This window comes from Peromyscus maniculatus, chromosome 3, assembly GCF_049852395.1.
Source record: "Peromyscus maniculatus bairdii isolate BWxNUB_F1_BW_parent chromosome 3, HU_Pman_BW_mat_3.1, whole genome shotgun sequence".
Classification (NCBI taxonomy): Eukaryota; Metazoa; Chordata; class Mammalia; order Rodentia; family Cricetidae; genus Peromyscus; species Peromyscus maniculatus.
The window spans coordinates 109808127-109821617 of record NC_134854.1 but is presented as its reverse complement, the minus strand read 5'-3'; the positions used below and the strand labels follow the sequence as shown (position 1 = coordinate 109821617).

The following is a 13491-nucleotide window of genomic DNA, read 5'->3' as shown; positions in this document are numbered from 1 at the left end:
ACACATTTATCTCAGCCTTGAAAAATTATTTTCAAGAATTGACTTAGAATCTTCAGAAGCAAGGTATGTTTTCTGCTGGGTCTATAATATCTACCAGGAGAGATTCCTAGTTATTTCTATACAGTCTGACTGTGCCTGAAGCCCATCCAGGAAATAATATATAACTTCATTGTCATAATGAATCTTTACTCAATTTTTTTCTTGAATGTGTACACACATATTCTCTTGAGTTTTAAGAACATGTTATTTAATTTTTCATTTGTGTGTGTGTGTGTGTGTGTGTGTGTGTGTGTGTGTATGTACATACGTAGGTACATACGTACGTAGGTATGAATGTGTACATAGCGTGAGTACAGAGGTCAGAAGACCACCCACGGGAGCTGGTTCTCTCCTCCCACCGTGTCAGGCCCTGGGTGCCAAGCACTTTTACCCACTGAGCTGTCTAACTGGCCTTGTGTTTCGTATATAGAAAATCAAGTCATCTGCAAACGTTGTTTTGCCTCCATCTGCTCGCATTTTGCCCTTGGGCTTGTTTTTTCTAGTTTTCTGATTTTATTCCCTCAGGCTTTAGAATGTTTAATAATTTAGAGAATGGTCCCCCTAGTCTGGCATCTGACTTTAATGGAGGAGTTCTTTAACCACAAAGTTTGCCATCATTGTTCTGTATCATGTCGAGAAAATGTCCTTTACTTCTAGCTCAGCATAGCTCTTTCTCAGAAATGGATTTTGAGTTTTATAAAATGCATTTGGGGCATTGATTCCTTTTCCCCCCCTGAACAATTGTCACAATGAGTTATAGTGATAGATCTCTGAATGTTGGGCTCTTTTGAAATACGTGAAACAAATCTGGTCTCTGGTGTGTGCGTGCACAAGTGTGTGTGTGTGTGTGTGTGTGTGTGTGTGTGTGTGTGTGTACGTGTGTGTGCAGGCACGCAAGTTTACATGTAAGCACACATGCATGTGAAGACCAGAGTTCAACCTTAGGGTTTGATCCTTGGGAGTAGCTCACCACATCATTTGAGGAAAGGTCTCTCACTGGCCTGTTCTCTCACTTGTCTGGAACTTTCTAAGTCAGCTAGGCTGGCCGTCCAAGTGCTCCCCCTGTTTCTACCTCCCCAGTGCTGGGATTACAAATGTGTCCCAAAATACTTGACTTTTTTTTTTAAACATGGATTCTCGTGATAAGCAGAGGTCCTTCTGTTTGCGTGGCAACTGCTTAGCCAACTAAGCCATCTCCTTGGCCCTGATTCCTTCTTCATTGTTTTAAGAAATCCTCTTCTGAGTTTTATTGCTAGAATCTGCTAAGGATTTGTGTACACATATTCTCATGTGAGGTTGAGCAGTCCACTTCCAGGGCGTTCAGCCATGACTTTATAACAAGAACCGGGGAGACTCCAGCTTTCTCCTTGCCCTGATGGCGTTTAAAGAAGGCAGGATCATCGCCCTTGAAGGTTTGCAGCTCACTTGCAAAGTCATCCAGATCTGGAACATTTTCCGAGAGTCTTGGCATTTGCCCTTATCGGTTTTATCTGGAGTTTAAATTTTTTATTTTGCTGCTGTGTCATTAAATTTTGGTCATGTGTTTGATATGAAATTTTCTATTTCAATGGATTCTCTTTAAAACCAAGTGACTTACAACATTCTTTTCACTGATAGGTTTTTGAGATGGCATCCGGCTGGCTTCTGCTGCTGTGTGTTCTCAGTTTGCCTTATTGAGCAACTCATGTTTATTTTTTTTTTTATTCATAGGTCTTATACACTAATTCTTGGAGTTACTTATTGGTCTTAAAATTTTTCCTGATTACTAATTTCTTTTCTAGCCACAGGGATCGCACCCAGAACTCCATACAGTCTAGACAAGCACTGTACCCCCAAGCTATGTCCCAGCTTTTTGTGGGAGGAGATGGGGAGCAGAGTCTAGTCACATAGTTCTGACTGGCCAAGAACTTTCAATCCTCTTACACCACCTCACAAGTGCTGGGGTACAGGTGGATGTTACCACACCTGGCACGTTACCACACCTGGCCCACTTTGGTTTCGTACTTCCTATTTTCCAGGTTTCTGTCCTGGTTTCCCTTCTCTTGCTGTGGTAAACACCACGGCCTAAAGCACTGGAGAGGAACGGCTTTATTTGGCTTACACGTCAGTTCATCATCGATGGAAGTCAGGCAGAAATTCAAGCAGGACAGGAACCCGGAAGCAGGAACTGACGCAGAGGCCGTGGAGGGGTGCTGCTTACTGGCTTGCTTCCCATGGCTTGCTCAGCCTGCTTTCTTGAACAACCCAAGACCCAGCCCAGGGGTGGCCCCACCCACAATGAGCTGGGCCCTCCCACATCAATTATAAGCAAGAAAATGTGCCCACAGACTGGCTTGTAGGGCCTGTAGGCCAGTCTGATGGACACAATTCCCCAGATAAGAGTCCCTCTTCCTAGATACGTCTAGATTTGTATCTGACAGACAAGAGCTAACCAGAACCTTTTCTATGGATGGGTTTGTCCTTTGTGTTTTTTTCTTTTCTTTCCTTTTTTGGGGGGGAAGAGGGGATTTTCGAGACTGGGTTTCTCTGTGTAGCTTTGGAGCCTGTCCTGGAACTCACTCTGTAGTCCAGGCTGGCCTCAAACTCACGGAGATCCGCCTGCCTCTGCCTCCCGAGTGCTGCGATTAAAGACGTGTGCCGCCCACCCCACCGCCACCGCTGCCGCCGCCGCCACCACCCGGCTTTGTGTTTTTTCTATGATAAAATGAATTTGGTATATTTTCATATTTAGCCCAGTGGGTGAACTTCTGAGTATCATTTGGCTTCATGCAATGGACAGTTTGCAGCTGCTACTTTGGTCCTGTTTATGTTTGATAGTGCTGGCACTGAACCACGGCTGCCCACATGTGAAGCACATACTGAGCAGCAGCCCTAGTTGACCTGGTTTTTATTCCTTGAGCTGTCTTTTCTCATTGCTGAGCAGTTGAATGCTTAATCTTCTGTAGATCTGTTATGCCAGGCTTCATTGAATTAGAAAACATGTCCTGCTTAAGTTCCCTGTCAAGGATTTAGTGAGAGCTTTTTGCAACCTAATATAATTATTTTTAAATGATCTATGGTTAAGGACAAGCTCCAGGACACTCTACTTAATCTAGATTTCCATTTTTATTAGATTTTTGTCAAAAGTGAAGGTTGAGCCATGCATTTCATTGCAGTTCATTTCTCTTAGGATATGTTTTACTTCCTGTTTTGTTCTGAGATGGGGGTCTCATTGGGTAGCCCAGGCTGGCCTTGATTCTCCTACCTCAACATCCCGAGTACTGGAATTATAGAAGTGTGCCCCCATACCCAAACAGTCTTGACAAAATAACACTCAGAGTATAAACATCCACAGTCACTATTACTTCACTGTATAACTTTACTCCATAAAAATGACCTGGAGATGGCTGTATTTGCCCAAGAAAAGATTATTTTTCCCAACTTCTAGTTTGATAATAATATGACCTTTAAATTTTTATTTAACCATTCTATTTTTTTAAAAAAAGAAAATGTGATGTGTGTTCATGTATGTGTGTTCGTGTGTGTGTGTGTGTGTGTGTGTGTGTGTGTGTGTGTGTGTGTGTACATGCACACACCTGACATGTGTGCTGGGAGCTGAGCTCGAGTTCCTACAAGAGCAGCGTGCTCTCGGCAGTGGGCTCTCCAGCCCCTTAACTCGTGTGCCTCCCTCCCTCTGCTCCTCTGAAGCTCACAGGCAGTGACTAGGATGGTTAAGGCGATAGACTGGCCATCGGCTCCTACATCTGGGGTGCTCTGGGGACAAGATTTCTAACGCCGCCCCCCCAAGGCCCATTTCCAAATCGCTCAGCCTTTCCCCCAAATTCCTAGAAAAAAGTAACACATGACCCTGTGGCTGGCTGCTGCCCTACCAGAAACATGTATGCTACCAGCACTGAAGCACTCTAGCCAGCCTCGGCTGGGGTCTGTGTTGAGGAACTTCCTTCCTGGCTGATGTGGCTTTCTAAGTGCCCTGTTTCCAGGCCACAGAATAAGTTCTATCACAGGGTCACTCCAAACACGGGGACAGCCTTCTGAGCAGTGGCTTCTCCCGTAAAGCTAACGCTCATCTACACACATTCCCACTCAGAAACCTTTTCCTGCATTTACCCAATGCCCCTGATTAGGGCTTATGCAACCTTGAAATTCCAAGAACACGTTGTTCCGGATTTGAGCCTTGATGTGGCTTTGGGGGTTTTTGTTTGTTTTGGGTTTTTGTTGTTGCTGCTGCTGTTTTTTGTTTGCTTGTTTCTTTGTTTCCTTGAGACTGAGTCTCATGTAGCCATGATCTTTTTTTTTTTTTTTTTTTTTTTTGGTTTTTTTCGAGACAGGATTTCTCTGTGTAGCTTGTGCCTTTCCTGGGACTCACTTGGTAGTCCAGGCTGGCCTCGAACTCACAGAGATCCGCCTGGCTCTGCCTCCGGAGTACTGGGATTAAAGGCGTGCGCCACCACTGCCCGGCTCCAAGCTGATCTTAAACTTGCTCTGTAGCCCAGGACAATCTGGAACTTCTGCCTCCACCTTCTAAGTAAATGCAGAGATTACAGATATGTATCACCATATTTTACGTAGTGCTAGGGATCAAACCTAGAGATGTGTGCCTACCAAGCAAGTGCTGTACCACCCGAGTTATATCCCCAGCTCTTGGCCCGGCTCTCCTCCAAAAGCAACAGCAGTTTCACTCGGCTGAGCTGAGGGCTTTGTAAGCCACACATGGACACTACAGTCTTTCTTCCTCTAGGTGTGAGCTGAGGGCTGGTTGATCCTCTGGCAGGGAGTGTTTTGTGCACAGTGGTGGCATCAGTCAGTGGGATCTAGAGGGGCATGGGGCAACTGGCTGGTAGGGACTCCTGTCCTCAGGGAGATGTGCTGTCCCCTCCCATCCCTGCAGACTTCTCCATGATGACGCCCATCAATGACCTCCACACTGCTGACTCCCTGAACCTGGCCAAGGGGGAGAGGCTTATGCGGTGCAAGATCAGCAGTGTCTACCGCCTCCTGGACCTCTATGGCTGGGCACAGCTCAGCGACACCTATGTCACGGTGAGGAGCAGGCGCCCTGTGCCCAGCCCCTGGTTCCCAAACCCCTATCTCCACAAAACCCGAGAGGAAGACTCCTGACCCTCAGCGTGGCCAGACACTGTTAGTGGCCCTTGGTTAAAATCCTCTCACCTTTTCCAAGATTGCTAACCACTATGATGAACAGAATAAAGTACCTGCCCAGTGGGTACCCCTTTGGATTCCTGTATCCAGGGCTGTTCCTAATTTTTGTGAGATTTCTCTGGAAGCTCCATTTCCACAGCTCAGATAAAGACCAAACCTCTTTGTCTCTCAGTGGAGGAGGGTTCACTGGAGAAAGTTCTGGTGCAGTGAGTTCAGGGAGACAGGGATTTAAAGAGTGTCTCCTCCTTCTCTCTGCTTGGTCCTGAGTTTCCTATCTGTCTTCCCAGATGAGAGTGAGCAAGGAGCAGGACCACTTCCTGATCAGCCCCAAGGGGGTTTCCTGCAGTGAGGTCACGGCATCTAGCCTGGTAAGTATAGGCCTGCATCTCAGGGCTGACACTTACTTACTAAGGTGATAGTACCCATGGACCCTGGAGGAACAGGTTCATCTCCAGTCAGAGCCTACTGTCCTGTTCTTTGTGGAACTCACACTCTCCCTGGGCAGAGACGGTGCATGGACACAGGGGGTACCTCGGGCATGATGTGATCAGGGAGGAGACAGCAAACACAGGGGGTGCCTCGGGCATGATGTGATCAGGGTGCAGACAGTAAATGCAGTGGAACAGGGGAGGGGATGGGAGGTGACCTGGAGTCCTGGGTAGATTCCTGCTTTGAGGTTAGACCACATGCCATGAGGAAAGCTTCCTTGGATGGGAACACTTGGGAGCAGGAGAACAGGAGACTTCAAGTCTGGATCAGCATTTGGACTCTGGAGGTGGAGGCAAGACAGTCTGTGTCCTTTTTCTCGGATTGCCCTGAGAGGTGTGGCTGGAGACCAGCAGATGTCAGGACAAATGCTCGGTTCTCTGTCTGTGATCTGTGAAAGAAATTCTGGGCTTGCATGCTTAGTGGGCCTGTAATCAGCTGGGCTGGAAGCTGGTTGGAGGATGAGGAGCTGGGGGTCGGGGAGCAGTATCCCTGAGGCAGAGGCAGTTGGCATTTGGCTGCGGTAGGTTCAGAAGGGGTCTGACCACAAGATGCAGACTTGAAGGGGATCACAAGCAGAAGGTGTTCTGGGGTGTAGACAGACTCGTGGGGGTCCCAATGGGCTGAGGTGGCCTGGGGTATGGATAGACCATGGGCGACTGTGTGGATGTGCAGCTCATACCCTCCACAGGGGAATGCGGTTGATAAGAAAGAGAGCCTCACTCCCGAATAACAGTTGGCTTCTTTTACAAGTTTGCTCAGCAGCAGGGTCCAAGCCAAGCCTGTGCCTCCCAGGCAGTCCTCAGACTTCCGGCTTTCTCATCTAGACAGAGGCGCTGGAGGACTGCTCGCTACCCTATTAGGTTGTGGAGATTCCTGAGTGATGCAAGTCACAGGTCCAACAATGAGATAAGATATACATGAGCCAGAGAGGGGCCTTCCCAGAGTGGGGAGTCTGACTGGGCCGCCTTGAGGAACTGGGGAGTCAGGCGAGCACAAGCCCTTGTTTTAAGCAGGAGCAGGAGCTGGGGGAGCTGCCGTCATACCCAGCCAGCGTCAGGCCACTCCAAAGCCAGGTTCGTTTTGTAAAACTCACTCCATGGAGAGGTTTGCAGCAGGGGTCTGTTGGATGCCGGTCCTATGCAGCTAAGCACATAGTGCCAATAGTGTGCCCATCCCCACACCAAGGTGGCACTGTCCTTCGGTCCCCCTTTTGTCTGTGGGTTTTTGGGGATGGAGTGAGGGGCCATTTGTGTGCTAAACTTGGGACGTTATAGGTGCTTCTGTTTTGAGGGCCAAAGTGACAGTGATTTTCATTTCTTTTTTTTTTTTTTTCTTTTTCTTTTTGGTTTTTCAAGACAAGGTTTGCATAGCCCTAGATGTCCTGGAACTATTGCTGAAGACTAGGCTGGCCTAGAACTCACAGAGACCCACCTGCCTCTGCCTTCTGAGTGCTGGGATTAAAGGTGTGGGTCACCACTGCATGGTGATTTTTTTTTTAAAGAAGCTAAAATCTAGCTTGTTAGTGTGAAAGGTATAACTGTAGTCAAATGAGCCCAGGGCTGCAGAGTGCCTGGGGACTAGACTGTATGCCCATTAAAGTGTTAAGTCAGCAGTTCTCAACCTGTGGGTCACGACCCCTTTGGGGTCACATATCAGATATCCTGCATATCAGATATTTACATTACAACTCATAAGAGAAGCAAAATTACAATTATAAAGTAGCAACTAAATAATTTTATGATTGGGGGTCACCACAACATGAGGAACTTTATTAAAGGGTGCAGCATTAGGAAAGTTGAGAACCACTGTGTTAGGAAGACCTTGCCTCAGAGCTTGGGTTTGTGTTGGGCGATTTGGGTCTTTGAGGAATGGGCCTTGCAGTGTGCTGGGAGAGTTGGTCGGGGGCACTTCGAGGATGAAACATCTTACCCTGTCTACTCAGGAGGATGAAACATCCTACCATGTCTACTCAGGAGGATGAAACATCCTACCCTGTCTGCTCAGGAGGATGAAACATCCTACCCTGTCTGCTCAGGAGGATGAAACATCCTACCCTGTCTACTCAGGAGGATGAAACATCCTACCCTGTCTACTCAGGAGGATGAAACATCCTACCCTGTCTACTCAGGAGGATGAAACATCCTGCCCTGTCTACTCAGGAGGCCACTTGTCTGATCAGTCACAGAAAGCCTTCCCTGATGTTGATGCTCTGTGAATCCATTTGTTAAGTAGGAACACCACAGCCAGCCACAAGCATTATTCACTGTGTGTGTGTGTGTGTGTGTGTGTGTGTGTGCACGCGCATGTATGTGCTCTTTCTCCCACCAGCACTCACCGTGTGTTCTCTGCATGTCTCTGTCTTTCTGTTTCTCTCTTGTTCACTCACTCCCTCTCTCACTCACCCCCCCACCTCTCTCCTCCTCCATTCTCCCTTGATGTCTCCTTTACACACACACATACTGTGTGTAATGCTTTTTAGCCAAGCCACCTGCTAGTCTCGTGGAGTAGAGAGCAGGCTAAGAAAGTGACTTCTCTCCTGGTCCCTTAAAATATTTTCCTTTCCCGTGAGTGGTGAAAGGTGTTCGGGATATCATCCTCTTTACCTTTGTTTGTGTTAAGATGTTTCAACAATGAGATGGCTCGGCCTAGACGTGACTTCCTCTGGGAAGGTTTCTGCTGGCATCTAAGAATCCCCTCAGCTGCTACTAGAGGATTCTATCACTGACTGTCCTCTAGCTCATTCCTCAGCGTGGGTTTGTGGGCCATAGCCTAGACATCATGTGGGGAAAGGCTAAGCGTGCTGTGTCCTCGATTCTATTTTGACAGCTCCTGAAGTAATGCATAATAAAGTCCGAGGGACTGCCCACCTCTTTCCCTGCAGAATCATCACCACCTGTCACCCCTTAAGACTCACTGCAGGCAGGACTCCATGTTGCTGTCCCCCAACACCAAGGCCAGCCATTACTCCTGTCTAGGGGTAGACATGGGCAGGGGACGCACTGGGTCCACGTGTGGAAGAAGACAGGAGCCCACTGCCTGCTGCTCTGAGTCTGTTCTCTTCCTCACTGCCTAGATCAAGGTGAACATTCTGGGAGAGGTGGTGGAGAAGGGCAGCAGCTGCTTCCCCGTGGACACCACAGGCTTCAGTCTGCACTCGGCCATCTATGCCGCCAGACCTGACGTGCGGTGTGCCATCCACCTGCACACCCCTGCCACAGCCGCGGTAAGGAAGGCCTCCCAGTCCCCTGAGCTCCACCCAGTGCCAGACTCCCTGTGGCAGCCAGCCCAGAGCACCGGTTTCTCCCTGAGGAAATAGCCTCTGGGATATTGCAATGTCATTATTTAAAAATTCTGCAAAGCGGCAGAGAGATGGCTCAGGGGTTAAGAGCACTGTCCGTTCTTCCAGAGGACTTTGGTTCTGTTCTCAGCACCCACAAGACCACTCATAACCATCTACAGCCCGAGTCCCACGGAATTCGACACCCTCTGTTCTGGCCTTTGTGGGCACTGTAAGCATGTGGTGCGCAGACACACATGAAGGCAAAACACTCATACACACAAAATAAAACATAAGATAATGTTAAAAAATAAAGTTTCTGGAAAGATCTGGAACTCAGGCCAAGAGAGTGAATTCTCAGTGTAGGACTCTATTCCAGCCTTCCTTTCACTTACCAAGGGCTTGGTGAGAGGTGAAGGAGAGGAACACACATTTCATAGACTCCCACTCTGCGGTAGCCACCGCTGGGAACTCAGCCAGGCGCCTGCACTGTGAGTGTCTACCCAAGGCAATGTTGTTGGACTTCATGCTGGCCTGTCCCCACATGACCCACATGACCCCCTCTCTTCAGAGGAGAGACCTTGACACAGGACAATAAGCTGGTGGGAACTGAGTCTGCAAACTTTTTCTTAGTTGAGGGCAGCTGAGATCTGGGGAAGGGTCCAGTAAACCTAGGCGAGAGTAGAGGGAGCAATCACAGGAAGTGCCAAGGCCATCTCTCCATGTGCACAAAGGGCACTGCAGTATCACTGGGAGAAATGGCAGACACTGGGCATTGCCTTGGCCATCATCCTTTCCTGCTGACACCAGACCACATACCTGTAGGGCAGCGCACATGGCACCGGCCTGTTGGTTTCTAAGGGAAACACAGGGCATAGACCTCCCACGATCAGGAGATCAGGACCAAGACTCAGTGGTGTATGTATGTCGAAGTCTGTAGTCTTGGCTGCTTTGGGGCAGTGGAGCAAGATAGTCAGGCCCTTCTGCCCCTCACCATGCTATTTGCTTTTAATGAGAGATGGAGCGGGAGACTGTATTTGTTTGCTTTTCTGGTGCATGATTCCACCATGGCCGGAATCAACAGGGCGGAGAGGGTTTGTTTCATCTTTCAACGTGTAATCCATCACACAGGCAAGTCAGGCAGGAACCCAAAGTAGGAACCTGGAGGCAGGAACTGGTGCAGAGGCTATGGAGGAGTTCTGCTTACTGGCTTGCTCCACATGGTTGCCCAGCCTGTTTTATAGTGTCCAAGGCCACCAACCCAGGGGTGGCACCACCCACAGTAGTTGGGCCCTCCTACATCAATCATCCATCAAGAAATGGCCCACAGGCTTGCCCAAAAGCCAGTCTGGTAGGAGAATTTTCTCAGTTGATGTTCCTTCTTCTAAAACGGCTCCCGCTTGTGTCGAGTTGACACAAACCTAGCCAGCACAGGAACCAACCCAGGTTTTAGCCCTGGATCCTTGCATTCATACTGCCCCAGGGCCATGCCATGGGGGGAACCATTTCCACGACTCCTGCCTCCTCCCAGAGTCACAGACGAGAACAGAGCTGGGGCTGGGCAGCAGGGCCTTCTCAGGTGTGCTTGCCCAGAAGTCCGCGGAGCTGTGAGAGTGATGCGCACGTGACAGAAGCCCTTAGAGCCCTCACTGTGAAAGTGGACCTGGGTGGAGCATAGTCTTCCTCCTATGACCATCCCACGCTCCCTGGCCACAGAGCAGAGCTGGCCTGCAGTGCTCTGAGGACAGAGGGCCAGTGCACCCTGGGGCCTGGGCTGCAGGCGCCAGGCAACTAACTATTGTTTCCCTGTAGGTGTCAGCTATGAAGTGCGGCCTCCTGCCTGTCTCCCATAATGCCCTGCTGGTGGGGGACATGGCCTACTATGACTTCAATGGGGAAATGGAGCAGGAAGCAGATCGAATCAACTTGCAGAAGTGCCTTGGACCCACCTGCAAGGTTTGTTTCTGGGAGGGTGTGGGGGAGTGGTAGGGCTGATGTCATGAGACTGGGGAGATGGCTCAGAGGGTAAAGAGTGTTCTGTACAAGGACCCGAGTTCTACCCCCGGCACCTACATAAAAAGCTGGGTATGGCAGTTAAGTACCTATAACCCCAGTGCTGGCAGGTGGATCGCTGGGCTTGTGTGGCCAGTCAATTTGACTGACTCGGTGAGCTTCAGATTTAATGAAACACTGTGTCTCAAAACAATCAGGTGGAGAATAATTGAGGAAGATGCCCAATATTCACCTCTGGCTCTCTCTCTCTCTCTCTCTCTCTCTCTCTCTCTCTCTCTCTCTCTCTCTCTCTCACACACACACACACACACACACACACACACACACACACACACAGAGAGAGAGAGAGAGACAGAGAGGAGAGCATTAACATCCCCAAAGCAACATGTACTCATTGGAGAGTATTTGTTTTGTAGATAATTTTTAAGATTTATTTGTGCGTGTACAATGCACGTGGAGGCCAGAAGGGGGCGTCAGGTCCCCTGGAGCTGGAGTTACAGGTGTTTGTGAGCAGCCTGATATAAGCGCTCAGAATTGAACTTGGGTCCTCTGCAAGAGCAGGAAGCACTATTAACCACTGGGCTGTCTCTCCAGCCTCCAAGTTTTATAGATGATTTTTTTTTTTTTTTTTAGAAAGAAAAGAATTTTTTTTTTAAAACCACATCTCCCACATTGCTCTGGGATGCTGGTGTGGTCTCTAAGGCTGTTTACTCAGACTTACAAAACTGCAGCCAGGAAATCAGTTCCCCTCCCCCTTAGCAACGCACACCAAATGCCTTTCTATGTCTGTTTCCTCCATCGCTCAGATTATTAAATCAGACCTCACTGTGTGAATAGCTTAACTTACCTGAGCAGTCCTCTGTGGTTGGACCTTACAGGGGATGCTTTCCACCCCACCCCCCAGGTTCCTCTTAATAGAAACAACACCTGGGAGGAAACCCTTCCAGCTAATCCTCTGGGTTTGTGGAGGCTCCCCTTAGACATTTCCAGGGACATACTTTATAAGTCTGACTTCATATTGCCCGACTGCTTCCCACAAAGATTATCCCTTCTGCCTGCTTCCTTATGTCTAATATATGGGCTCTTTCTCTACAGTCCCCCCAAAGCTGGGTGCTATATTAGTTCATTAATATTAACTGTATTCATTCATTAGTTACCAGTGGATAGAGGAGAGCAGGAGTACATTGTTGCCTGGCTTAAGTGGAAACCACGGCCTTCTGCTAGCAGAGTGGAGTGCTGTCTCGGACTGGAAAGGGGCTTTGAAACAGGGTCTGAGTGGGCAGCCACTTTAATTCTCCTGAGTCCCTGCCTCCCCATTTCTACCTTGCAGGGGGAGCCTGCTACTCTCCCCCAGCAGCCCCAGAGTCTCCTCAGCAGTGTGTGAGCTGTGGCAATCTAAGAGAGGATGTTCCTAGTGTTTCTGTTTATGAACTTGAGCCCTGAGCTCTTTCTAAGTCTCTGGCATTTGAGAGGAAAGAACTCCAGCCACTCTTAGCAAGAGAGGATGAGATGCTCTGAGCCCTGGAGTTCAGCCCTCTGCAGGGATGGACTGAATGCATAGATCTCTGTCTCAACTCCCACATGGGCTTCGCCTGCCTTCCAAGCTGCTAAGGGTAAAACCAACCATGAATAGTTCTTTCAGAGAAGGAAGGAGAACTTGACCCTTGGGGAGTCTTGATCTAAACATGTTTCTGGTCTCTTCACTCCCATACTCATTGCTCCTGCCAGATCAGGAACTGTTTCATGGCTGGGAACCCCGGGTTCTAGCCCAGAATCTGCCTGTTAGCCAGGAGACTTTCTGCTTCTCCAACTTCTCTTTTGAAAAACTGATTTGAAGTGAATTGTAGACAGTGGAGCCAGGTCCGTGGAGCGAAAGCCCAAGGTCCAGAGAGATGACCTGTGGCTGCCTGTTCCTGCAGAGCCTCCTCTCCGAGTATCATCCTCTTGGATTTGACCAAAGCTGACTAAGTCACAGGGCAGAAGGTTACTTTTGAGGTCGGAGTCCTATACTGAGCATCAAATGATTTTGCTCACTTAACACTCACACTGCCTTTTCAGACGTCTGAGTTCTCTAAGGCTCCAAACCGAAGCTTTGGCCCCGAAAGTCACCCGAGCTGCACAGAATCAGATTCAAATGCCCTTTCTATTTCCTGTAGTGGGGGGCACAGGACTTAGATGGCACTTAGATTAGCAGTGGGGTTCCTGATTACAGAGGAAGGGAGTTGGGGAAGGGGCTACAAGCTTGGGTAGGAATTGATCTTGGTAAGATGAACGTCTCTTAGGAGTGAAGCTTTTTATTTTTTTTAGGTTGATTTTTATTATATATTTTTATTTATTCATTTAGTTTGTGTGCATGGGGTATTGGGGTGGGGGTAGTTTAAGCCACCACAGCTCATGTGAAATCCAGAGGACAATCTGCAGGGGTCTATTCTCTCCTTCCACCACGTGGATCCCAGGTATTGAACCAAGGCTTTCAGACTTGATGACTAATGCCTTCCCCCACTGAGCCATCT

General features: G+C 48.7%; 1 protein-coding gene across 2 annotated transcripts in view; it reads left to right on the top strand.

Moving 5' to 3' along the window:
- Add2 (adducin 2) overlaps positions 1-13491 on the top strand; it is a 108034-nt gene that overhangs the window by 71850 nt on the left and 22693 nt on the right. For both annotated transcript variants that reach the window (XM_042273617.2, XM_076567200.1), the window contains exons 5-8: positions 4928-5079; positions 5487-5567; positions 8762-8911; positions 10778-10921. In XM_042273617.2, coding sequence (XP_042129551.2) covers positions 4928-5079; positions 5487-5567; positions 8762-8911; positions 10778-10921 — 527 coding nt within the window. The remainder of the gene's footprint in view (positions 1-4927; positions 5080-5486; positions 5568-8761; positions 8912-10777; positions 10922-13491) is intronic.